This window comes from Strigops habroptila, chromosome 5, assembly GCF_004027225.2.
Source record: "Strigops habroptila isolate Jane chromosome 5, bStrHab1.2.pri, whole genome shotgun sequence".
In the NCBI taxonomy this organism is placed as follows: domain Eukaryota; kingdom Metazoa; phylum Chordata; class Aves; order Psittaciformes; family Psittacidae; genus Strigops; species Strigops habroptila.
This window is the reverse complement of record NC_044281.2, coordinates 69,097,563-69,123,728: the sequence shown is the minus strand read 5'-3', so window position 1 is coordinate 69,123,728 and position 26,166 is coordinate 69,097,563. Positions and strand designations below refer to the sequence as shown.

The 26,166-nt window shown below is 42.6% G+C and overlaps 1 protein-coding gene across 3 annotated transcripts; it reads right to left on the bottom strand.

Moving 5' to 3' along the window:
* Window positions 1-774: 774 nt before the first annotated feature.
* PDCD11 (programmed cell death 11) lies at window positions 775-26,144 on the bottom strand. 3 transcript variants are annotated; one of them, XM_030487960.1, is made up of 36 exons: window positions 25,995-26,144; window positions 24,865-24,976; window positions 24,156-24,287; window positions 23,853-24,020; window positions 22,894-23,055; window positions 22,145-22,268; window positions 21,609-21,790; window positions 20,965-21,072; window positions 20,280-20,486; window positions 19,835-19,959; window positions 19,259-19,319; window positions 18,433-18,579; window positions 18,058-18,309; window positions 17,038-17,181; window positions 16,126-16,326; window positions 15,394-15,564; window positions 14,775-14,994; window positions 13,622-13,774; window positions 12,471-12,586; window positions 11,790-12,307; window positions 11,244-11,306; window positions 10,683-10,791; window positions 10,091-10,180; window positions 9,662-9,764; window positions 8,960-9,137; window positions 8,263-8,319; window positions 7,347-7,469; window positions 6,928-7,050; window positions 6,546-6,747; window positions 6,018-6,140; window positions 5,542-5,685; window positions 4,276-4,526; window positions 3,451-3,619; window positions 3,032-3,185; window positions 2,282-2,447; window positions 775-1,623 (listed from the first exon to the last, which is right to left on the bottom strand). In XM_030487960.1, the coding sequence occupies exons 2-36, from the start codon at window positions 24,964-24,966 to the stop codon at window positions 1,452-1,454; spliced, it is 5,520 nt and encodes a 1,839-aa protein (XP_030343820.1). In that variant the 5' UTR covers window positions 24,967-24,976; window positions 25,995-26,144; the 3' UTR covers window positions 775-1,451. The 3 variants fall into 3 exon arrangements, with proteins under 3 accessions (XP_030343820.1, XP_030343821.1, XP_030343822.1); XM_030487961.1 differs by having other exon boundaries at window positions 25,881-26,125; XM_030487962.1 differs by having other exon boundaries at window positions 25,990-26,114.
* Window positions 26,145-26,166: the final 22 nt, after the last annotated feature.

The window sequence follows — 26,166 nt, the reverse complement described above, 5'->3', positions numbered from 1 at the left end:
TGGTTTTGAGTTCAGAGTACCTACAATGAATGAGACTCTTCCCAGTTCGGTATCTCAAAGCTGGGCACCCACTCGCTAGTGTCTACATTGGATAATTATAGAATGGTTAGGATCATCTAGTTCATGTAAAACATGTAGATGATGACATCCATATCTTACTGGAGTTACAAGGAGGCACCAATACCAGTGATGGAGACTATGTAAGTATCCAAGATTCCTGGCTTTTTCCAAGCAGAAGGTTAGATCGGGATGACTTTTTTTCAGCACAGAAAAAAAAAACATTTTTCTTTGACTTTCTTTGACTGATTTCTCTTGAGAGACAGCAATTACAATTTTTTCTGTCATCAATCCCTGGCACCTTGTTACAACAGATGGTTGCAGTCATGGGATTCATCACAACTGGATGCTGTGGGCTTTAAAGGCATATGCCCTTTCAGATGAAGATGACGAGCATCCTGGGCTGCACTAGGAAAAGCATTACCAGCAGATTGAGGGAGGTCATCCTTCCCCTCTGAGACACCTGAGATGATGTGTCAAGTACTGGGCTCCCAAGTACAGGACAGATACAGGCTTACTGAAGCGAGTGTAGCAGAGAGACAGGAAAATGATTATAGAATCCATCATACACAGAGAGGCTGAGAGAGCTGTGGCTGCTCAGCCTCAGGAAAAAGCTCAAGGTGGCTCTTATCCATGTGTATACCTGACATGAGGATGTAAAAAAAGTGGAAAAGGACTTCTTAGTGATGCTCAATGACAGGACAAGAAGAAATGGGCTCAAACTGAAATACAAGAAATTCCATTTACATGTAAGGAAACACCTTTTTTTACAGTGAACATGGTCAAACACTGGAACAGGTTACCCAAGAGGTTGTGCAGTCTCCATCCTTGAAGAAATCAAAATCAAACTGTATGTGGTCCTGAGCAACCTAGTCTAGCAGACCCCTGCTCTGAGCAGGCGTTTGAACCAGATGGTCTCTTCCAACCTCAACTATGCCACAATTCTGTGTTGCTCTGCCAATTTCTAGGAGCACAAAGGCCCTTGAGATAAATCTTTTGAAGTGTTAATTCAGCTGAAAGGCAAGAATGTTCTCTGCCATCTTGTCAGAGACAGAAATCAATTAATAAGACATCACTGTACTTAAAAACAGTGGGTCATAAGTGCACCATTTCCTCAGGAAAGCAGAACAGGTATGGCTGATGTTTGTATTGGTTACAAAACAGTCTAGATTTAAAAAAACATATCTTCAAAGTCATCAACAGACTAGGATTATTTGTAACATCTGGACAAACATTTATCAGATCTTTTCCTTAGTTTGTTCTTTCCAGTTTGGCTTGGTCATAGACCAATACTCTCCAGAAACTCACTGTCCATGGACACTCATGGCAGAACTCCACGTCTCAGTTTCCACATTGCATGGAGAGCTAAGTCTCTGCTTTTACTTGCACCATACTTAGATGTCAGCAAGGGAAGTCTTGGTCTCCACATACTCAAGTGCTGCTCTTTTAACAGCCAGGACACTTTCTGTTGTACCAAACTTCTTCTCATAATCCAGGTAACGTTTAAAGAGGAATTTCATCTTCTTTGGTGCCAAGCTCAGGTGTACAACCCTCTCAAAGATGTCCCTGCAAGAAACCAAAATGATTCAGATCACTGTGGTGGTGACAGCTCTCAATACAAGCCCCCTATCTTGCCGCTGAACAAAGAGCAGGAAGTCAGGGAAGATATTCAACCTGCTTGAAGAAGATTCCTGACAGCTGGCCAAACCCTCGAAGTAGAAAGCTTCTATTTGCTTGCAGAATATAAGACTGCTGGTCAACTTAAGCTAAGATCCAGCCACTGTATTTGACCTTGCATTCATTAAGCGGATGTGGTTGGATCCATAGTGTGGGAAGCTGGACTTCTTTTTGTGAAGTCTCAGAAAAGAAAAAGGAAAAAAATTCCATTTTTTTGGTTACGAGATACACAAGGGATTGATCTCACCCTTCAAATACAAGAAGGCAATCCCTCCAGAGGGACAGATGAACTTCAATGCAAGTCCTCTAGTTTCTCTCATGTAGGCCACTACTTACAAGTCAGTCCCTCTCTGCCCCATGGATCAACTTGGAGCCTCCTCAGCCCTGGCAAGGATAAGCACTTCCATACACTCCAGTTTTCTTTCTCTAGGTGATAAAAATCCTCTTTTGCTTTGCTCTAGGAAGACTGCAGGTACCTCTGCTCTCTTCAGGTGTTGCTCCAAGCACTGTGCTCTGTCCCTTCCCAGCCTGCTGTAGCACAACTCACCTTACTTCCTTCTGGCTGCCATGTTTGATCATGATGTCTATGTAGATGGACCAGATGTCTGTCCGCTTGGGATAGCTGCTGAGGGTGCTCTCAAAGAGAGCCTTGGCATGTTCTGGGTCCCCAAAACGGAACTCCAGCTGTGCAAACCTTGAAATGACATCCACATCTGGAACAAGTAATGACATGTTAGGGTATCACAACAGTTCTCTTCCCTATGAACAAACCCGTGAGTGATAATTACATAGAACAGAGGCAGGCACAGAGACAGCACCATCTCTACCCAGAGACAAAAGGCTCTATTGTAAAGTGGTTCTGGACTAAGGTGGAATCAGAATGGGAGAGAGAAGGGTCACAGTTCACTTCCCATTTCAGCTCTTTGAAGGAGACAGAAGTTTATTCTTAAATTCAAAATGCATCTTGCAGCATCCATGTGCAGCTCCACAAACCTGGGACTAGACCAACCATACTTTTCTAGAGGGCTGAAAGACTCAAAACAGTCTTTGCCTTGGGTGCTTTGCTTTTGCCCATCTCAGCAAATTCAGGAGGATTTAGCATTGATATCCCCTCCTATCCCCCTAGCATTGAAGTTTCCCCTCCCCTGAGAGACAAGGGCAGCATGTTCAGCACCAACTACAGTTGCACTTTTCATCTATTACAAACATTGTCACAGGCAGAGATATCAGAGAGCAGACCATCTACGGGAGACCTGTCAAAACATGGTCCACATTAAGGATGGGGAAGAGTGCTTACGTTCTTTGGTGGGCAAAGCCTTGAGAGCACGCTCCAAAAGCCTGTGTGTAGCCTCAGTCTGGCCTTGCTTCAGGAGGAAAGAGGCATATTTCAGCCACACAGACTTCTCCTGACGGAAACGCCTCAGCATCGTGTGGTACAATTCTTCTGCTTGCTGGAAGGGCAGAGGTGGGTTAGATCACACAGATTCATAATGAAGCCATGTAGTTTTAAGACTTTTACTCTTGGCCCAGATATCTCCGAACACTTAGGACAGAAAAGCAACTATCAATAATGCCTTGTCTGCTGTCAATCATAACTATTAATTTCAGTTAGGAACAGGATAGGCCTAACATCTGTAAGTTTATACAGCCAGCATTGGTAGCTTACTGGCATGACTGGATGGGACACATAACTGGGACCTGCTGGCACTATCTTACCTTGTACTTTTCAGAATTGGCATATATGTCACACAGATGCTGGAAGACTTTCAGAGGTTCATTGTATTGAACAGCTCTCTCAAAGACCTTCATCAGTGCCTCCTCAGTACCATACATGTTCTCCAAGTTCAGCAAAGCTACCCAGACATTCAGCTTCTCCTGTTCTTCCCTTAAAGCAGATGTAAACAAGAATTTATTATTTTACCTATCTTCATCAGCTTTTTGCAAACCACCCTACAAAGACTCACTGACTTGTAGCCTGCCTCCAGGACAAAGGAAGGGGGCATACTGCTCACTGCAACACCACTTTTGGAACAGAGCACAGCAGTTCACACTACAACCTTTGATCACTGTGTTTGTAATTAAAAAACACAAGGATGACTCAAGAAAGCACAATATACTTAATCATGGTGTAGAGATGATTTAACACACAAGGGTGCAGCCCTATGAAAAAGCAACAGGAGTTTCACAGTTTGTTTCATGTTTTGATTTAAAGACAATATCACTGGACAGCATTATGTTCTTCCAAAGCCTTCTGACTGCTCAGAAGTATGCCTGTGCACTCAGCGATACCCTGGGGGAATTACTGCACCCATGAGCTGCAGCAACACAGCTGCAGGCCAACTGTGGTGATTCACGACAGACCTTCAAAGGGACAGCTGACAATTGCTACCATTTACTCCTTTTGAGCTCACTGAAACAGACTCTGCCACTCCACACCTACATGCACGCACACTGATGACACTACCAATGCTCTTCTCCCACCACAACTACCTCACCATGATTTATTCGTTGGGACAAAGAAAGGCAGAGGCCAGTTATTACCTGAAGCTGATTGTTTTAAGCGCTCTCTCTGCCACAGCTCTGGCCTTCTCAATCTCAGTAGCCTGGAGGTGGAAAGCCATGTACTGTAGCCAGAGAATGGAGCTGTTGGGACTGCTCAGCACCAGGCGGTCAAAGTCATCTGCTGACTGGGGCTGTCGACTGGGGTCCATCAGAGCTGCCTCTAATTTACAGAGTTCCTTCTCCTTCTGCTGCTTCTCTAGCTCCTTCTCCTTCTTTGTTTGTTTCTTCAGCTGAAAGAGCGAAAAAGGAGGACTGGGGAAAAGCAGGCACTGTATGCGGGAATAGGCATGCCTGCAGTTTCCACAGGAAGAGATGAGGCCAATTGTTTAAGAGGAGGAAAATGGTATATGCAGTCTATCCCTTCACACCTTCAAGAGGAGCAACAGTACATGAAATCTCATTTATTTTAATGAAATACATTGAGGGACCAATTACTTTGCTAGTCTTGCACCCCAACTGCAGGATTCACACTTCACCCCTCATTCTTCCATCTCTACCCTCCCGGCCAGTGCTCACCCCACCACCATCCACTCTGTAAAAATCCACAATACATGGGGAGAAATTGTGCTAGGCTGGGGTATGTTGCTGGATAACTAGAATGACTCAGGTCTAAATTTGGAACTGACAGTGCCATAGCTCTCTGCACAAGGCAGCTATACCCTGGGCAACAAAGCATCAGCAATGCATGGTCTTTGCAGAGGTGAGTTTTGAGGGACAGGGGAAATCCTGAAGAGCAAGCATGAAAGCAATTCATGAGCTTGTTCTGTTTTTGCTGAATTGCTCACATTGGAAAACTTTTCTAAAAAAGTAGAATAAGAGCATAAAAGAATTTTTTGATGGTTTTCTAAATAAGAGGACTATAATTTGAAAAGATTTTTCATTTTCAGGTTTTCCTGTAAATTTACAACACTCAGAAAGGAAAAAACCTCAAAGCTGACATCAAATACAAAAATTTCACTTTCATGAAAACGTTTGTTCGACCCTAAATAATTTTCTTTACACGTCAACATGAGGAACCCTATTTTCATGAAGCCCTGCTAAAATAGGGGCTTTTGTACTCTGCTTCAGAGATTACTGTTGCTAAGCCCAGTGCTTGGAATAGTTAAGGAAACTCTGTATTAGCTGTCAGAGATATTCCCGTGGCTTAAAAGGCTTTGCTATGGGACAGAGACATGTAAATACCAAGACATCACATTACAGCCACCATGTGGTGTCTCCTGCGCAGACAACACTAGTACACAGTACCTTCGAGTGCGGATCCTCCTCCTCGTCGCTCTCTGAGCTCTCTCCCATCTGATTCAGCACAGGTACATCCATGGCATTCATGTCCTCATCCCAGGTGAAGCCCACAGAAACCTGCAGCCTGGGAGCTTCACCAGGTTTCCTTATCTGTTTGGAGGAATACATGGAATGCCCTGGGTTTTAATCTGAAGTTTTTACACTGCAACAGGAAAACTGCTGTTTGCTTGTGGCTTCTCTCTGGCCAGTACTATTGACTTCTCACACTTGCAAACAGGCCACCAGCAAAAACATTCAACTCTGGTCACCTTTGGTATAATTTAAACTCAATCTATCTCAAGCTGTTTTCAGATGACACAAATACCAGTCTCTGTGACTCCTATCCACAGCAATGATACTTATTGTCATTCAAATCAAAACTGACACATCTCAATAGGCCTGGAAAGTCATTTCAGGCTTAGGTTCTCCTCCAAACTTCTCACCTTAGATTTCTTTTTATCTGCCTCTTCCTCCTGGTCATCATCCTCCTCCTCCCGGTAATATACCTCAATTCCACTGTCATTTTCATCTGTGGGGCAGATCTTTCTTTTTTTTGGCTTTGCCTCCTGCAACAAGGGGAAATGAGTGGATAATGGAGCTCAACAACTGGGATGAATCACAAAGGCAATTCTGATCACAAAGTAAAGAGCCTGACAGCAGAAAGAGAGTGGTGCCCTGGCACAGCACCTCCGACTATCCTCTCACATAACAGAGACAACAGAGAATAAACCCATGCTCACCTACATGTGGTGCCAAGACCAACAGGACAGGTCACATAGGCAACACAATCGGGCTGCTAATTCAGTTATCTCCCACCCAAATTGAATGTTTTTTTCTGATCTCCAATGCAATTTAATCTTTTTTTCCTACTCTGTATAATACCTCAGCCTGATCCCAGTGGATCTTCTTAGCCCCTCCAGTATGTGAGCCAACCAAGTCCTTTAGTATGTCCTGTGCAATCACATCCATACCTGCTCACTTTCAGAGTTTCTTATTCTCCGTTTTGCCTTCACCTTTGTCTTCACCTGTTCTTTCTTCTCTCTATCATCTGTCTCTCTCTTCTCTTCTTCTGCATCATATCGTGGTAGGCCTAAGGATTCAGGCAAGATGCTTGACATCCCAGTGTCCTCAGGCAGGAGAGAAAGCTCAATATGTTTTTCTTTTCCATTTACACTGTGGTGCCAGGAGTAGCATGAGACAAGGGGAAAAAATAAATAAATATCAGAGCATTTACAATGACTGCTATGAACTTCTTTCAAATCTTCCAAGCTTTTATCCTTCCTCTTTCCATTCTCTTCTCCTCCACCATCTCCTTTCTAATTCATGGCCCTTTTTAAAGAATGTTGCACCTACCTAAGCACCTTGGCGGTGAGCAGCTTTCCTTCAGGCAGGTACTTTTCATATAAGGAGTGTTTCTGTACAAAGTAAGGGGAGACATTCTGGAATAGTATTCGGCCCAGAAGAGAAGGGGACAAGCTGAGAAGAGGAGAAAAACCAAAAATAAGTATTCCACAGTGGGAGAAAAGAAAAATAAAGTGCAGTGATAATATTTGTGGCACCACAAGTTCTATGTAGCATCACATGAACTTTCCCTACTTTAATTGCATAAGCTCAAGAAAGCACCAATGACATCCTGATTTCCAGGACAAAATTCATTTTGCAACATCATATTAGGCCAGAGACCACCCCCAAACAAGATTCCAGAATCGTACATTCGAAGTGAGTTCTCCAAAACCCCTCATTTCTCAGAATAATTTTCTTATGCTACTCACCCAAAGAATACACCTGATGAAGTGACTGATTTGACATAGCCTCTCACCAGCTGGCCTTTTTTAACATCCTTAATACATGTTATTTCAACATCCTCCACTTTGCTTTTGCTCTTTGGGTTTAGCCTAAAAGAAAAGAGAGTTTATAAATTAAAGCACTCATCTGAATAATCCACATCCTGCTCTGAATATCAAAAAAAGAAATCAGTATTACCAACAGCTAGTGCTTTCTGGAAAACGTACCAGATTAGAGACACCCTTCAATTTATTCAAATATACTAACGGACTGTCTGCATCTCTGCCAAGCTATACATAACATTAGGAAACAGACATGCTGCTGTAAACAAAGCCAAACAAAACAGATCAGCCTGGCTTCCTCTGACACTAACAAAATGAGAAGAGTAAAATCCTATCTGAAATTCTGCACAGCACTGGCTTGGGTTTTCTTCCCCATTTATTTCTAAGGTAGGTCATTCCACATGCTTTATGCATTTTTGTTCCTTAGAGAAGACAAAGCAAGAGGCTCAGTTCTAAGAGACATTTAGGACATCTGCTGTTTAATCAAAATGGTTAAAAGGCAGCTCAACACTGAAATGTAACATGTTTGTATTGCAAATTAAATGGTGGAACTTTCCCTTTCTTTCCAAATAAACAAACAAAAAAAGTTAAGTCAGGTCTAGAAACTACCATAAACAGGAAGATCAGCTCTACATTAAGTGTCAGACACCTCCATATTTGCCAACACAAAGGAAAATCTTTCTGAAGTAGGAACAAGTCTCATCCTTAAAAAAGAAAAAATAAAACCTTCTAGTCCTCGTCCTTTTACTTCACACTGGTCTACCCAAACCAACAGTTACTGTATTTCATTATCCTTTTCTTCACTAGTAGGAGAGCAACAGACTGGAAGGATGACACATACCGGGATTGACGAAGAGATAACTGGATTTTGCCATTCTCATTGGAGAGGATGTAACACCTGCATGGCAGAGGAAGGGGAGAAAACAGAAAACCTGTTTAAAAAAGCCACAGGTAGAAAATAGGTATTTTCACTAACAGAATGATGCTCCAGAGGAAACAAACCACTCTGTCCATTGGAGCACCTGATGTTTAACACAAGCCAGCATGACACAACAGTTCATGAAACCAGCTTAAGGGCTTTTTGAAACATATCTACTTGCTTTACTCAGTCTCTATTGCTAGTACAAAAGACTTGAAGATTGTTATAGCTGAATCACTTGCTTTTTGCACTCTCCAGCATTCCCAACAAGCCTGTGAAGTAGGGAAATTAAATTACTTGTACATTACAAATGCAAAGATAACTGACTTGCCAAACAGCTCACAAAACCACAGCAGAGCTGGGATGACTGGCTTCCCTCACTCCCATCAGCAACTTAGTTACCCTCAAAACACAGTCCAACAAGGGAGCTGAGAAGAGGCTTGTTCATATATGGAAAATGTAAGACTTTCACAACACATATAAGGTCTTAAGTCAGCATCACTTGTTAGCTACAAGCTGAACTTACAGGTCTGGTATCATCTTATGACAGCAAAAAGCCTGTCACCAAAGGGGGATATTTCTAAGCCCTGCAGCTTGGGGGAACAAGAGAATTACTGACCTGACAATCTTGCCAACTTTGAAGTCACCCAGAGGATCCTCTGTGTAAGTATCACTCAGATGAAAGATGCTGACTTTGCCAGTCTTCCCACCTGGCAGCGCAATGGTCAAACCAATGCGTTGAGTCACCTTTTTTACCATGCCTACAGTGACGGTGTCCTGCTCCAGTGACTGAATTCCTGGAAAAAGTGAATGAGGAATAGAGCTTCATAGACTTCAAAAGTATGCAGCCAAAGCAACAGGGAGAATGAGTCAGTGAAGCTGATTTTAGTTGCCTAGTCACATATCAAACCCACCAACTTTTGGTAAAGTGCAGTCTATGCATTCTCAGTTCACGGCAACATTTGCCTTGGCAGCTCAGACAAGGTCCCTTAGTTGCAGAGTTCCAGGATCCAGAATAACTGACAAATGTTAACAAATGTACCATCTCATGTCTGAGATCAGAAGGCAATATGTCCATAAGGGCTCAGAGAGGGGCTTCAGGCTGAGACAGCAGCAAAGTGATTCTTTAGTCTAAAGGTCTGACCTCTCTTGCCTTGCATGCTGCTACATCTGGGCCAGGGTCACCGGGGTTAGTTCTGTCCTACAGGGAGGTACAGCTTGGCCCTGGAGTGTAACATTTTCACTTGAGGGGTCACTGCAGGTCCACCTCTGAGTAAAACATCATAGGCAGTGGGGTCCTGCTGTGGAGGCTACACTATACCTGTGAGTGACAAGCAGAGGTTTGTTTCGGTGACATCTGTTCCAGTCACTGTAGCTGATATTGCCTGGCCATTTTTGAAGCTCTTTTCTGGATGTTTCAAGACCTGAAAGAAAAGACAGATTTCCACTTACTGCTAGAAAAAGAGCTTGCACAACTCTGATGTTTCTCCTATGAAGCTTTACAATTTCTAGGCACATCTTTGGTGTGTACATTTGACTGATAGCTCAGGATTGCTTCAATGGCTCTGCTAACCTGAGCCAAACTAGCTACAGGCATAGTAGTTGCTTGTCTGTGAGGGGTAGTGATGTCTAGAGCAGAGCAGAGTACTGGGTTATGAGTTCACATGGATGTCAGAAGTGTCTGCAGTCATTACTTGCAGCCACGTGCAAGGAAAAAATTACATGTAACTTATCTGTAATGGCCTCTTACCTTGGTGTTCAGAGACAGCAGCAAATGAGGAACTCTTCCTCGAATGTCAGGGGCAACTTCTACCTCCAGCCAATCCTTGAGGATGTTATACTGAGAAGACAGCACATAACCAGAGAAGACAACATGAGACCTTGGGGGAAAAAACCCTTCCCTGGTGGATTTGTTAATTTTTAAGGCTAGAAAGAACTACTCCAGCCTTGGCTCTTGCACTAAGCAAAAATAGTGACTTGGCTTCTACTCTTATAAGCATAACACTGCTGTGGTTCACAGGCAAGTGCTCACAGGGGATCAGCAGTGAGAGTATTTTGTGCTGGTGGCATATGCAATTTCTCAAAGGCCCCTTTGCTAGAGTGCAGGGTGGAAAGCATCTGCTGGCAACATACAGGAATGTCAAAGAGGATGTGTTAGCTTGACTATGTTAAGCATAGAAAATGTGACTTCCTCCTCTCGGTAAGATGCTGCACTTTGCATAGGCTACATTCAAAGCTAATGAAGACCACAGCAGTGTCAGTGTTTAGGTTCGAACTAAGGCCCCTTGAGGTAACCCCACTTGCTGCCATCCCATCACACTTCTTAAGAAGACTGACCTCACCTTTTTCACAAAACAGGTGACTGTCTGTCCAACACTGTAGAGTCCAAGTTTCTTGGTGGTACTGTCTTCTTTACGGTTCAGCACTGCTGTGACTTCCCCTTCTATTTCACTGTTTGCAAACAAAGAAAGAGAATATCAGTAAGACAGCTTTGGACCTAATGATAAAGATAGGAGTTGGAAACCCAGGAGATTATGGTGACAATGCCTTTGTGACATTCATCTCCATCTGCTCCCCAGCTGCATCCTTCTGCAGGGAATTAAGTTCTTCCCTGGACTTGAGGGAATCATTGTGACATGAACAGATATGCCAGAGTCCAGACTGGCAGAACCTGAAGCCAAAAGGACATTCAAAGAAAATCATGTGCTAGGAGAGCACTCTGAGATTTAACACAGCTCACAGGCCCAAGTTAGCGTGAGAGTAGAAAGCCTTGCCACACTCCATTCACATGAAGGTCCTTGCTCATGGCCAGCTCCTTCACAGATGGGAGGAGCAAGGGAGGAAACCTACAAGGATATAAGGTCTGTGAAGCATCTGCAGACAGCACAGAGACTAATACTTACCTTGGTCGAATGCTGAGCTCTGGAATGGACTGTGTGAAGTGTGGATGGGTGATAGGCAGGTATCTAAGGAACAGGAAAAAGATAAAGTTTCTCATGATCTCCCCACGCCCCAGTCACCCACCTGTAATCCCTCCACACTGGCAAAAGAAACCAGGTGTAAGCCCCCTAAAGTTACCAAAGCCTCCCAGTTCCAGTTTTTCCCAGTACTATTTCACTGGCAATTTAGGTACCCAAAATACTCCAGCAAATTTAGTCCTTGTAGCCAAATCCTGCTTGTATTTAAGGCTTCCACTGGACCTTCAGACTTTAGACACCTTTTTTTCTTGCAGTCTATACTCAAGGTAAATACACTGACACAGGTAAAGAGCTAGTCCACCAAAACCTGGACTTGGGATAGAATATAATAGATTTCCTTAGGGCTCAACTGCTCCAGCAAAAGTAGCTGTTAACAGCATCTACTGACAGAGGGAACAGCCTAGAACATCTGAGTATCTGGTTTACCCTTTGCATTCCCCAAGAAGTAACATTATGTGCATGTTTTCCCACCTGTGAGTATTCACATCTCTGCCTCCAACGACTCGAGCAGTCACCTTCTGTCCAGCTTTCAGAGTAAATGTTGGAAAAGAGCCTATGGGCACTTCATCCAGAATTCGGGATGCATGGATTGAACCTGTCAGCTTGTCATCAATAGCAACTGTGACATGGGTTGGTTTCACAGATTTAACAGTACCAGTAACAACATCCCCCAGGGAAAGCGAGTGTTTCACAGCAGCAACCACCTCTTCTAATGCTGTCTCAGATTCATTCCGGACTCTTACAAAAACATTCTTCTTTGCTGAGCCTTGTACTGCTAACAAGACTCCGTGGTCATTCTCCTTCACTACTTTTAAGGTTGCAGAGATTGTTTGTCCCACCTTCAGTTTTTCCGAGTCAAAGCGGAAGGTGTCATTGAAGTGAGACGCTATGGGGATAGCTGCCAGATGACCTGCTTCCAAAGACACGATGGCAAACTCTTCTGCTATGTGCTGCACAACAGCATAGTGCTGGGAGTTCTCTGTGAGCCGCTAGACAGAAATGGAGACAGTGACTTCTCCTGCTGAGACTCTGACTCCCTCCACTCTACCTCCCACAGTTCTCAAAGAGGAAACAGCCCCCCTCAAAATTCATTAATCGCTTAAAGTTTGCTAAATGAACAGAAACACACAAATCCAAAAACTGAACACATACTTGCTTGGCTCTTCGTTTTAACAGTTCTTCCCGAAGAGAAACATACACCTTGGATGTGAGGGCATCTACATGAAGAACCAATGCCTTGGTTTTCCCACCAGGAATAATTTTTTTGTCTACAAATGAGAAAAAAGAGATTATCTCCTGATGACAGTGAAGAATTGTGAACAACTGAGCTAGTAGCACGTGACAGGATTGTGGTTCAGTTTAGTTTCTGAACAACAGAGCGATAGAAAGACTGCTTAATTACTAACTGGAACTAAGTAACTGTAACAAAGTCAACTTGGTATCGAATGTATAATAAGTCTCTTTCAGAAAACAACAGATTCCCCCAACATTAATGGCAAGGAGTTAATAAAATGGGGTCCTTTTTATTTGGAAAAAAAGAGCCTGATGCTTTCATGGAAGAACTAAATTGATTTTATGAAGATGCAACTCTTCAATAATGCAGACAAGGCTGACTAAATACAAATTCAAGGTAATATGGGTTTTGAAAAATTATGCTAACATATGCACAAAACCATCATCAGTTTAAATGCTGCTGAGGAAACCAAGAAACTCTTCTGAACACACAAGTGCTGGGATGTTAGTCCTGCTGAAGTTAGCAGTTTATATTGGTTTATTCATCATCTCGGCATGTACGTGCTTGGTTCTGCAGAATATGGCACTTTTCTGCTTTAATTTTTGAATTGCAAAGTACCAAAATTGCAGACCTGTTTTAAAGTCCCACTGATCTAAAAGAAAAATTAACAGCAATTTCAGATAGAGTATACCCTAAGGAACATATTTCTAAAATAAATAAACAAGCACACTGAGAAAGCTGGAGCTTGTATTAGTACTTTTGTCTATATACAGTACACTTCGACTAAGGATCTCAGAGCACAAACTAGACCTTACAAGATACCCAAGATAGCAGGCAGGTTGAGGTCTGGTTTAGAGATGGGGTGGCAGAGACACAGGTAAGTTTAAAGGATATGTTCCAAATCATGCAAATGGATCAACAACACATTAGGGAACTAAACTACTCTTTCAAGTCCATCCCTACTCTGATCAGACTCCTGTGTTAGCTCCTCTTCAGCAGAATTAATTTCAGGACAGAGGTTTCAAAATACAAGAGTGAAACCCAAAGCAAGCAAAGACAAAACCCTGACCTCCCAAATGGTAGCGAGTGGCTGTTACAGTCAAGCCTGTGACACAGCTGCCACCGAACAGTGCTGAGCCATCCTCTTTCACATCCTGCACAACCAACTGCAGCTCCTTCCCAGGCACCAACTCACAAAGGGCTTGGGCCATGCTGGACTCCCCTAAATAAAGGGAAGAAAAAGTGGAAAGTCAGTTTTACCTGCGTTGTTTCTTTGCAAAATAAAGACAACCTTCACATTTGCTCAAGAGTGCACGAACATTTATATACACCTTCACAACAGAAAACAAACTTTAGACTCATGAATCTGTAGAAATACAAAGTAAACACTAAGAGTTAATCAAAGCAGAAACACTTTTGTGACATGAAAGATCTGATAACTTTGGAAAGAATGTTTTCCAATCTTACAGAAACACTAGCACATAGCATTGCATACAGTAAAAGGTGAAAATAAAGGAGATTAGTATTAAAACCACAAAACAGACATGTTACTTCACAATTATAGGAAACAAAACATTAAAGACAAAAATGTTTTGTAACATTTGTAACAAGATGTCACTATAGGTGAAACCCATAGAGTACTAAAAATTAATCACTGTCAGATTCAAACAATCAGATAAATAGAGACAATGCCTCCTGTGACACATAATTAAATGGTGAATCTACTGCCACGTCTCAGTTCATTAAATTTTAGATTGGTTCATAAAGCAATTACAAACATTCACACCAAAAAAGCATCTCCAAGGCTGGAGAAAGGCTTTGGTCCACAGAACATCCAATCTCACCCTGGCCTTTCTTATTTTCACCTTCACAGGCACTTCAAGGAACCCATTCTTTTGTACCATTGTTATCTCTCCTTCCTCTTTTGGTATATGGACCTCATAGTTTGTCTGGTTTTCCCCTTATTTTTAATTCTCTAAGAGGCCTAGCAATCTTCAATGAAAAGAGCAGCTTCTTTGGCTTGTTCTAGCTGTAATCCCAAAAAGCCTTCTTGCCAATGGCAGACACTGCACACACAACCCTCTTCCAATAAACTCCTCTTGGAAGCCATGTCTTTGCTTGAACTGACTCTTTCTTTTAGAAAATGGTTTTCCCTTTTTGTTCCCCTGGAGCCCCTTTTTTGTGGTATGATCCCCTTTAGCAGAATATGTGCAATCTTTTACCTCTTCTTCTCAGCAAATTCCTGATTTCTTTCATCTCCTTGAAATACTGACTCAGCAGGGCAAAGCTCTCTGCAGCAGAATCTCCTGAGCTGCACTCTGACACCTTCAGATTGAGGAGCACACGCTGCTTCTCCTCATCAATGCTCATCACCTTTGCAATCACAGTCTGTCCCACCACAAAGTGGTCCTTGGTGTCTGTCACAAACTTGTCACTCATGCTCTATGCAAAGAAAACAAATGGGCATGGGTTACTGAGCACAGCTGCCAGCTATCAACCACCTGCAGTGCTGTTCACAACAAGGGTTTATGTTAAGACTTCATGAAAATGCATAAGGGAATTAACAAAGACTATTGAAAAGCCATCAATTAAAATTAATTACTGAAGTCACACGAAATCCTTGCTGAAACATAAGCTCACTTGAATAGAAGTCCTTAGTTTTATTTTGGAAGTGAATTAAAACACAAACCTAAAAGCAGTTTTTACCCTACTGGAGGAAGCTGTGCAAATGCAGTATCCACAGTCCTGTTGCTCCCTCATTATGGTACCTTTGCTAAAAGCCATGTTTCAGGCATGACTGATTGAACACACGCTGTTCACTGGAGTGAATCTATTGCTTACCACTTTGGGTGCCAGTCCTGTCACACCAAAAGGGAACTCCACAAACACTCCAAAAGGCATCACATTCCTTACGTAACCAGTCAACAGCATGCCAGGCTGGATTTCAGAGAAACTTCTCACAACTTGCTCCTCCTGTACTGCAGAAATCACTGCAGACTTTCTGCTCAAGATCTGAACAACCAGTTAGGAAAAATGGGAAAAGATGAATGAAAGGAGCCTGGTGCCAAGCAATTCTCTTGGTGCTGCTAACCACTGGGCTAGAGCACTTTTTGCAGGTTAAACAATTCAGGAGCTCAAAATCCTGCAATTCCAATTTCTGTCTTGATCTCTCTACACTAAAATTTAGCACCTGATGTCTCTTAAGCTGCTCAGCATTAAAGATGCATGTTTCACACTAGCAGAAATCTCAATTTCCTAATATTTCAGTTCTCATTTTTGGTATAAAACCAGCAAAATTTTTGCTCAGGCTGTGATAAGATTAACAGCCCAGAAGCTGGTTGGGAAGATCAGTCAATTCACAACCAAGTCCTGGTTCTGATGTGATTCTAGCAGCAGCTGAGCCTCACTTTTAACACATGCAAGTTATAATGACTCTTCAAAGCATTGCTAGCTTGACAGGCACATGCACTCCAACACACGAACTAGTGTATCTTCTGTTTGTTGCAGATACTCTGGATTCCTGACATGTATCTCCTCCCCACTTCTTTGACTGATTGAGGTGGTAAAGGATACAATACGCTCTCCATTGTCACTTAGGCACATAACTCTGGGTAGGACATCTCCCTCTTGAAGACAATGCCACAGGAGCTTGCAGGTAGCAACAAAGTCAGAGAGGTGCACTGTGGGAATTGACGCTATCACATTGCCTTCATCTTCCAAGACAGAAACCTCTAGCCCGTTATCTTTCTTCTTCAAGACTTTCACATCAACCATCTGAAAAGAGAACAAATACAGTGATATAAAATTCTGAGTGTGTTTGAAGTCATCCCTTTCAATGCACTGGGTACCAAACGCTGTGCTGCAGGGGCTCTGACACTGCCCCCCAGCTATGTAAGAGAAAATCTCACATCAACAGGGCTGTGCCTAAAAAGCACGTCAACACTGATAGTAAATAAATAGTAAATATAGTAAAATAAAGAAGTAACTCTCAGCTCCCAGAGAAATCTAGAGCTACAAACATTCTCTTGGCTTTTATGTGAAGGTTGAAGGGAGTAATTTAAACAAGATTAGTACTGTCCTGTTCCTGCATTAGCAATATCTGCAGGGTGTGGGAAACTGTTCATTCCAAAGACAACAGGGAAGCATTTAAAAACATTTTTCTGAAGTCGTCTTTTTCCAGAGAGCAAAAACAACTGCTTTTGGAGTGAGAGCATCAGCAGCATCCAGAAGAAAGAGGACTCCATCTAGGAGGAGGAGCACTAATTGGTACCTCCAGAAGGACGGCCCTGGTACTCCTTTATTCTGACCTCTGACAATAGAGGTTTTGATCCAGGAGGCCAACCACACAATAAGAAATGCACATTTAATGGTAGTTCCTGACAACCAACAGCTTTTATTTGAAGAAAAGTTGTTCAAAATCATATCAAATTGCTTGGAAAACAAGTAGGAAAAGGCAAAAAAGGGAGCTGTCATTGAGTTCAATACCTCTCCTATTTGATATTTCACTTCCTGTTTCTTCTTCGGAGTACATTCCTTTTTGTCCTCCAGGGCAGGTTTACTTGATAACCTGAAGGACAACAAGAGTCTTTCCTGCTGCGGCTCACATTTTAAGACCATTACTTTAACAACCTGTAGCAAAAAGAGATAAAACAAAAGTTTAATTCACTTGACACTCCTCCTCAGTGTGCTGTCACTTGCAAAATGAGACTGGAAAATGCATACAGAGTATACTTTTCTCTTACTCCTAAGGGTAGCAGGCCAGTGACTGTAACTTAACAGGTTTAAGCAGAGACACGTGTCTTTCTGATCATACAGATGGAAAACGGAAGTACATAATTATAAAATGACTTGCTAAAAGTATGTTGCAGGTCTGCAGCAGAGCTGAGAATAAAATTCAGATTGCCAGATTTACAGTCCTAAATCTTTACTAGAAAATGACCCTTCTCTTTAGCCAGCCAAACAGCAGCATTGAAGACAAACAAAAACAGAAAAAAATAACAGAGGGCTGAGATCTGTATAAGCTTGCCCACAACAAAGACCAGAACTTGGTGACCAGCATGGTTCCCAGAGTGTCTGGCTTAAGATGTGCAGGATTTGAAATAAACAGGAAAATTAGAATAATGCAGAGGCAGAAAACCTCATCCTTCTGATTCTATGGGTAAGAGTTTCAAATTCCTCAGAAGAAACTGTAGTTTCTTCTGAAGTGTGCAGAAGTGCACACTAGTGCAGCCTAGACCCTGTATCACATACCATGGTGCTTCCCACACACCATAACAGAGAGCCTAGAAACAAAGACAGGTCTGTGAAATACTCAGAGCTGCCCCTTTCACAGCCTAATGTGCTTAAATAGGGTACAATTATTACTTAGAGTGAAAGAGCATAAACATTTCTTGATGTAGTTGGTATAGCTGGTTCCTCCAGGGAAAAACCCACGTTGGAGCCAACTCAACTTCAGAATTCTCTTTTGCATTCAAACACAAGGCATGGCATTGGTATATTAATTACCTGTCCTTCATGGAAGACTTTATCTGGAGAAGATATGGGTTCTGAGCTCAGCTCATTCTTGGGTACCAGACCTTTGACATCATTGTAGAACTTCACAATGCAGCCAAATTCCCTTGCACACACCACAAAGCCATGTGTGATCAGACCTGGTTTTGCATCTTCATAATTGGAGAGGACTGGAAGCTTTGACTGGACAAGACTTTTCTTTAAAGTAAGGATCAGCTTCTTTCCTGCAGGATTGCACTCCAGCACCTGCAAGAACGGAGTACAAGAAAGTTCAAAAAGCTTGTCTGCCATTGCCTGACCAATTCAGCAGCTAAATACTCAGAACAAAAGAGTACAGAGCAGCTGAAGACCCTGTCTGGCAGCTCTCACCCGACACCTGACTTGATCTCCTATGTTGTACTTCTTCTCAGGCTGCTTCAGGATCACATCAGCAAGATGCATGGATGGCACGAGCCCTTTAATCCCATCAGTCACTTTCACCTGCATCCCAATGGATTTCAGAGCAAACACTTTACCCTAGGACAGGAAATAGGAAAAAGAATCAGTAAATTTATCATGAAAAGCTGACAATGCACGGGTAGCAAACAGCTAAGACACTGCATCACCTATTATCACCAAATCTAATCACCTTCTGAAAAACAAAACCTTAGTCCAACCCACACTCCACTCAATCAGTCTGACCCATTAACTTTCATACATTTCATAAGGTTGTTTTACAGCCTCTTTTCATCAAGCATAGGCTACTTCTGCAAAATCCCTATTGATTCTGGCAAACTAGAATTGTTTCCAGAGACATACGCAATACAGTCATGACTCAGACATAAGAATGATAACTGAGTTACTTTCTGCCCAACAGCTGAGTGTAATGGTCCACACATTAATTTTTTACCTAGAGTGCAAGGTGAGTTTTAGTTTCTTTCACTCAAGTCTTTTTAAAAATGTATTCATGGACATAAATGACTGACCATGACTGAAATTTGATTGCCTTGGCAGCATCATAAAAAGCTGGACAAAATGGGGAAATTGCATTCCATTAATTGAGTCCTGCAATAAGAGGTTTTTCTCCTCATTTTCATCTCACTAGTCTGGATCAAAAGTTGAACATACATATTAGGCAGAGGAAATGCACACTAGTTAGATCATTGTTCTAAGAATAATGACCACACAGTACTGTTTAAGTCCTTCAGAAGCTCACCTGCACCACATCCCCTGTGTGGATATCTTGGTATTGTAGAAACCGGGCTTCAATAATCTGACTAGGAAAGAGACACAGCAAGACATGACCAGTCAACTTGAAGGAAGCCCAGGACAGGGGACACTCCCAAATTGGCCTTGTCCCCCCACACACCCACTCATGCTCCACAGCTCCAGAGTTCTATGTTTCACTCCAACTGACCCACCTCCCAAAACATCTCTCTGGATATAAAATTCAGGGAGGTTCACCAGGCTCCATTCCAGGTGACAGCCACACAGTTGCAGCCACCAGCTATGGCTCCATGAAAGGGAAGCCCACCACCCACACTGCTTAAAGCCACAGAGATGGAAATACTAAGAGAGAGGAGAAAAATAGGCTGGGACTTGGAAGATCAAGGTTCTATTTCCTGTCAGCTACAGTCTTCTGATGTAATCTCGGCAGAAGTAATTTAGCCTCCCTGTGCCTCAGCTCACCAACTATATAGACCATCGCAGCAAAGCAATGTAGTATTTTCCACTCTCAAGCCCCCACTTCTAATACTTCAACCAATTTTCTGGAAGAGTGTATGAAACTTACTACTTCAGAGATACAATACACATCTCATCCATCAGGCTGTAGTCAATGATCCGACATTTATGTTTGCATCCTGCCTTAAATGCCCCAGGTTTAAAGGATTTTCTGGTTTTTGAAAGATGTTTCAACTAGAAAAAACAAATTACAATTTAGTGTTTAGAAAACAGAAGCACTGGTAGAACCCTTAAGTTGAAGTGGTAGCATCTCACAAAACTGTTCCTCTGTGCAGCAGGTTTCACCATTTCTCACCTCTATACTCTCTCCATGCAGCAGGTTTCACATTTCTTCCACAACAACCCTCCTACATTTCAACCCGAACAAGGGGAGGTATGATTTGGCAAACACCTTCCACGTTGTCTTAATTTTGTTATATTTGCCTCCTCCTAGCCTCCCTCCCCAATAGGCTAAGATAGCTATGGAGGACTTGCCTCACTACCATGACACTTACCCGGGCAAATGCAAGAGTGCCATCATCAAGCTCAAAGATGGCACCAAACTGCTTGTAGAAAGCTTTCACTGTCGACTCCTCCACCACTGCCCCTATGCGATCATTGGAGACCTGGTTTGGGGATCCCCCAGGGTGGAGGAAGGCCTGCCGCAGAGTGAGCCGCACCACCTTGGAGGTGGGGTTGATAGAGAGGATGCAAGCTTTCACCTGGGCGAAGAAAATACTATGTTCAATAAACACAAGCTTGTAAACAAAAGAGGAGAAAGGCTCACTGCTCATGTTTTTAGACATTATGCTTGGCACCTGAACTCTCTGTCCATGTACAAGTACTTTCCAGGATTTACTACTACAACATCACTTCAGTTTTAACAGTTTCACAGATGAGGCAGTTTTGCTTTTGTCTGTTTACAGACTAGTCTGGTACCAATGAAGTGAGAGAAACATGACCACAAGTACTGTTTCTATCACTTGCAAGTCTCTCATGCTTCCCAAGTCAGTCTTCCATCAGCCCAGGAATGGCTTTGCTCTTTACAGCTCTAAAGTGGCCATGATAATAATTCAAATAAAGAATGAGAAAGGCAGCTATCACCAGCAAGATTTCAGAGGTTATTCCATGGAAATTTTGGAGAAGGTAAGAGATGTTGTAAGCAAAATACCAACTCCAGCCATCCTTCACCCTCCTTACCACTTGACCTGGAGAATAGCTCGTGGATTTCTCTGAGTCCATGTGCATGAAATCCACAATGCCAGTGAAGTAAGACAGAAAGCTCAGTTTGACCCCAAGTGGGGCTACCTAGGAAGGAGGAGAAAAAAATGCCAAAATAAGATTTTCACTCTGTTTTCATGCAGCTCGGAGAGCAATTCACAAGTTTCACAGAAAGGCACTGCCAGTGCCAATCAACAAGCACAACACAAGAGACAAGAAAATTGCTAACGATTCTGCTTTCTACATTGTTCTGCAAAAACAACCCTTGAGATTTCTGATAATGTTGTGTATACTCTGAGGACTACTGCTAGCCTGTTGAATACTTTACCTAGGTAAATGCCAGAGAAGCACAAAATGGATCCTGTTTTGCTTCAAGCTACATCACCAACTTCAGGCTGAAGCCTTCATACTCATGGCATCACAACCAGGACTGAGATCAGACCATAGGTGAATGACGTGGAGCAAGTGTCTAATAGTAAATACTGTTTGCTATTGTAAAGTAATTGAGCCCAAGTACAAAATTCTCCAGAACATAAACTTCCATCTCATTTTTACCTACGTCTCTGCCTCAGCAAGGCTAAAACACACATCACACCCCAAAACAAACCCAAACCAGAGCTTACCTTCTGCACTCGAGCTTTCACCACCAGCCCTGGCAGTAAATTAGAGAGTGACCAGTTCTGTCGCTCTGTTGCAAGGGACGAAGCAACCTCTGATCGATCAATGGACAAAAGGACCACTCTTCCCTCGTTCTTTACTTCCACAACAACACAGTCCAGGTTCTGGCCTATTTTCAAATCAGATCCTATAAAGACAAGTCACAGCTTAAAACCTCCACCAGGAACACTCAGGGTTTCCCTTGCACTCTTTCCAAATCTTTTTCAGAGTTCCCTCTATTTTAAAAAGTTAGAAGTCCTCTCAATTTAAGTGAAGTCTATTGCCATCAGGGTTGGATAGGCTTGAAACAGTAACATAGTCTGTCAGAAAACAGGCTGAAACCCAATAGTTTGTTGCAGGCCACCCACAAAACTGTTATCAGCAACTTGCAAAGGTTCCACTTTGACCCAGTCATACTGAGGTGCACTAACATCACAGATACAACAAGCTTTAATCAGTCATTCTCCACCTCACTTCGTTCACCTCCTGCACTACTTCTTACCTCTCTTGACTGTTTTGATGTAATTTTGGGCTTTCTGACGAGGCAGGAAAGCATTAGTCCCACTGACTCCAATATCAATGAGGTAACCATGGTCTTCCACACTAGACACGAAGCCAGAGAGCAACTGATGGGAGAGAAGCACTGCAATTCAGTAATGTGATAAAACACCTGGGTCTTCAGAGAATGCACATCTGTTAAGGTATTTCCCACCCAAGTACTCACTTGTTTCATAGGACAGAGAACCCAGAGCCGCAGAAAGAACACTGTATTATTTCTTATTATACAGCTCATCTGGCAGTAAGGTGTCAACTCTACCCTTAACTGACTATGCATGTATGGATTTCACAAACCAGTAAGGAAAAAATTTGGATGCTCAAAACCAGCAGTTGCTCTAATTGCAGGCCCATGCCTACAATCATACCACTGGAAACACAAAAACTGAACAACTAAGCACCTCTGCAAGGCGTGTTAAGTATTATTCTGTGCATAAATAATAAAGAAACCTACCCAGAAAAAATCCATTAAGTAATTTGTCCATACCAAAACAGAATCAGGTGAATGGGTTTCATGAGTGACAACCTGGAGCCAAGACCCAATACTGCCTTCTCCTCCCAGGTCTCTTCTATGGTGGGAGCAGCTCCACATTCTGCTCTGATTCCATGCAAGGACAAGCTGAAATGTTCCCCCGTGTGCTATGCAAGAGGCACCTCCAAAACCTAGAGAGGCTGTGACAGACCCAGAACACGTACCATGCCCGATGCTAGTGCTGAAGCATTCAGACCATTATTGACCTTCTTGGGGTCGATCGATAATTTGATACTTCGACGTCCATCAGCACTCTTCTCAATAGTGGTCACAATACACCTGACCAGTGTCCCTGGAGAATACATGTCCACGAGTGAATTCAAGTCCTGCCCAAAAAGATCAAGAGAAAAACATAAAAATTTTACTATTTTAAATAATATAAAAAGGTGTTGTGCTTTAACCCCAGCCAGCAACTAAGTACCACGCAGTCCACCGCTCACTTCCCCACCCCACCACCCACCCGATGGGACAGGGAAGAAAATCAGAAACAGATAAAACCCATAGGTTGAGATAAGGACACTTTAATAGTTGAAATAAAGTAAAATAATTAATAATACTTGTTATCATGAAAAGGAAAAAGAGAGACATAAAACCCAGGAAACACAAATGATGCACATTACAATTGCTCTGCCGCCCACTGACCAATTACTCCACTCTCTTTCTTTCCAGCAAACAGCACTATCAGGTAATTGCAAAGTTTGCTTGGAAAAACCAGTTCCAAACCAAGGTCCATCTACATCAGCACTACACAGCAGCACGTTGCATGCATCAACACACAGTTAAAGTGCAAGCACTGTGCTACTCGCCATGCCCCTTAGAAACACTTGCACCCTCACATCATTTTCCAATCATTTTCCTAACTTCTTTCCATCATTGCCTACAGCCAGGGATCAGTATTTAGCTTCAGCAGCAGACAGGCAACACAAATCTCATGTTTAACAGGCTGTTTATGAAGTTCAAGGATTATTTAGCCACAGCTAAGGCACTGCAGGCAATCAAATTCAACTCAGCAGCAAGACACCATAAACCAGGATCCTAAGCAAGACTTCAGGGTTGGTTCTGAGGTACTATTAACACTCCCTAGCTTCCAGGCACAAATCACAGCCACAGTCCTAGGTCTCACCTCCAGAAGTTCTCCTTGGGCCACTTGCTTGCTCAGCAATTTGCTGTAGGCATCACTGATCTGTGTGACTGGCACAAATCCTGAAAGTCCATTGGGTAAGCTGATGACTAGCTCGTAGTCGCTGACCTCTTTTATACAGCCAAGGAGCAGCATCCCCTCACAGAGCGCCTGGGAAAGCAGGAAGAATAGCATACTGTGGGTATCTTGGCAAATCAGTGATAACAGGGTGGTAAAGACACTTCTGTCCCGAATCACTGATACATTTTACATGTTTAGGGAGGAAGAACATGCCATTTTACAAACCTCAATCATCAGTGGTTCAATATTCACAAAACTTTCTTTAGCAGCGGCTGTGTTGTCTGCCTTGAACTTTTTTTGCTTTCCTTGATCCTTTTGGCTCCTTTTTCTTTTCTGGGATTTTTCTTCATGGTGAACCTAAGCAGAGAGGGTAAAAGATAAAAGTGGATAAAGAGATGAACTGTGCACTAAGGCAGAACTCCACTGCCAGGAATAAAAGTAGAAGAAAATACTAGGATTGCAGAGAAAAAGTGAACCACCCTGGTAACTGCTATACACCCACATGTAAGTCTTCCAAAATATCTCCTTTGGCTGAGGCTGATCATTTATGAAACTGTGAATCTTGGGAATGGAAGAGAGTGACACAAGATCTGCACCACACTACTAACAGAAAAAGAAAGACCAAACTTAGTCTATACCCACTAACACCAGCCTCACTACACAAGCACCTGGGGATAAAGTGCTTGTGGATAATTTAAAAGTTAAAGCCTGATCAGTAATTTTCATTTAACTTTTCCTGTTATCACATTCAATATGCATCAGACATCAGGGACCTTTAAGAGATCAGGAGAAAGGCAGATGTCAGACATTATCTCTTCTTGTAAGTCCTTTCTACAGTTTGTTATAGAAGTAAGATATAGGAAGGATTGCAGGTCATCTTCTGAGAGTGGAGGAGCTCTGAGAAGAGTTAATCAAGAACACACAAACAACATACATCAAACAAATTGTCCCGCTCTAACTTTGTGTTGGGTGCTTTTCCCTCTGTGGGTTTTTTCTGGATGCCCCCTCGAGGAAAGTTTTCTTCCATGGATGCCATGCTTGCACTTCTATAAGAAAAATAACAAAACAAAACAGAAATTAGACATGCAGTTGTTAGGCTTGTTCCTCATAAACCCTGAAGAGATATAAGAGTCAACTACCCCCAAATTAAGAGAGAATTCAGATGGCCACTTTGCAGTTAGTCATTGACAAAACAGAATCCACAAATGTATCTAACATTTGATTACACTAATTATTGTAACGGTCCATCTAAATATATACATCCCTAACACTTTTTACCATTACCCAGTTCTAAAAGGTAATAAAGACTAAAGTATTATTTTTTTAAGGCATATAGATGTACCACATAGATATTCATCGAGCTGCTTGAACTACAGTTTTCCTGAACAGATCTTTATTATGTTCAGTGGACAAGCTGAAACTACCAGCTCCAGTCATCAAGGAGAAAGTTATGAATGAAACTTTAACTAAGCATGGTGTGCAGTTTTACTTTTTGGATATCACCTGTAAAGGCTAATATAATTTGATGCATCTTTGTGTAAGCTATAAGATACATACATATATAGCTGTATATATAAAAAATACAATCTATTTTATAGAATATAAATATTACATAGAGAGAAAACTATAAAGTAGTTCTTTATATATATAAAACAGAATCACAGAATCGACTAGGTTGGAAAACACATTTAAGATCAAGTCCAATCATTACCCCAGGACTGCCAAGTCCACCGCTAAACCACGTCACTAAAATAGATACGTTTAACCTTACTATATTTCAATCAATAAGCAACACCTAATTCACGAGGTCATGATCCACATGCTATTACTTTAGTCAACAGCACCTCTACACAAATCAGCACTGAAACAGAACGTTGTCAAATCTAAAGCAGAATGTCAGACACACAGAACTCCTTTACACGTGAAAGCACATATAAAACTGAAGCTCACGGAGGCACGCTTCACCAGAGGGCTCACTAAGCCACACAGACCCCTTCCACCGCCGGTAACCGAGCCGCGCCGCGGGAGCGGGCAGGGCTGGGGCTGTGCCCGCAGGAGCCTCACCTCCCCGGCCGCCGCCGCTCTGCCCCTCACTCGCCGCCGCCGGGCGACCGCGATCGGGACCGCGATCGGGACCGGGACCCGGACTGGGAGCCACACGCGGCAGCACGGCCAGCCGCCGGAAGCGGTACCCAAGGCAGGGCGGGAAAGGTCAGGCGGAAGGAGCGGACCACTC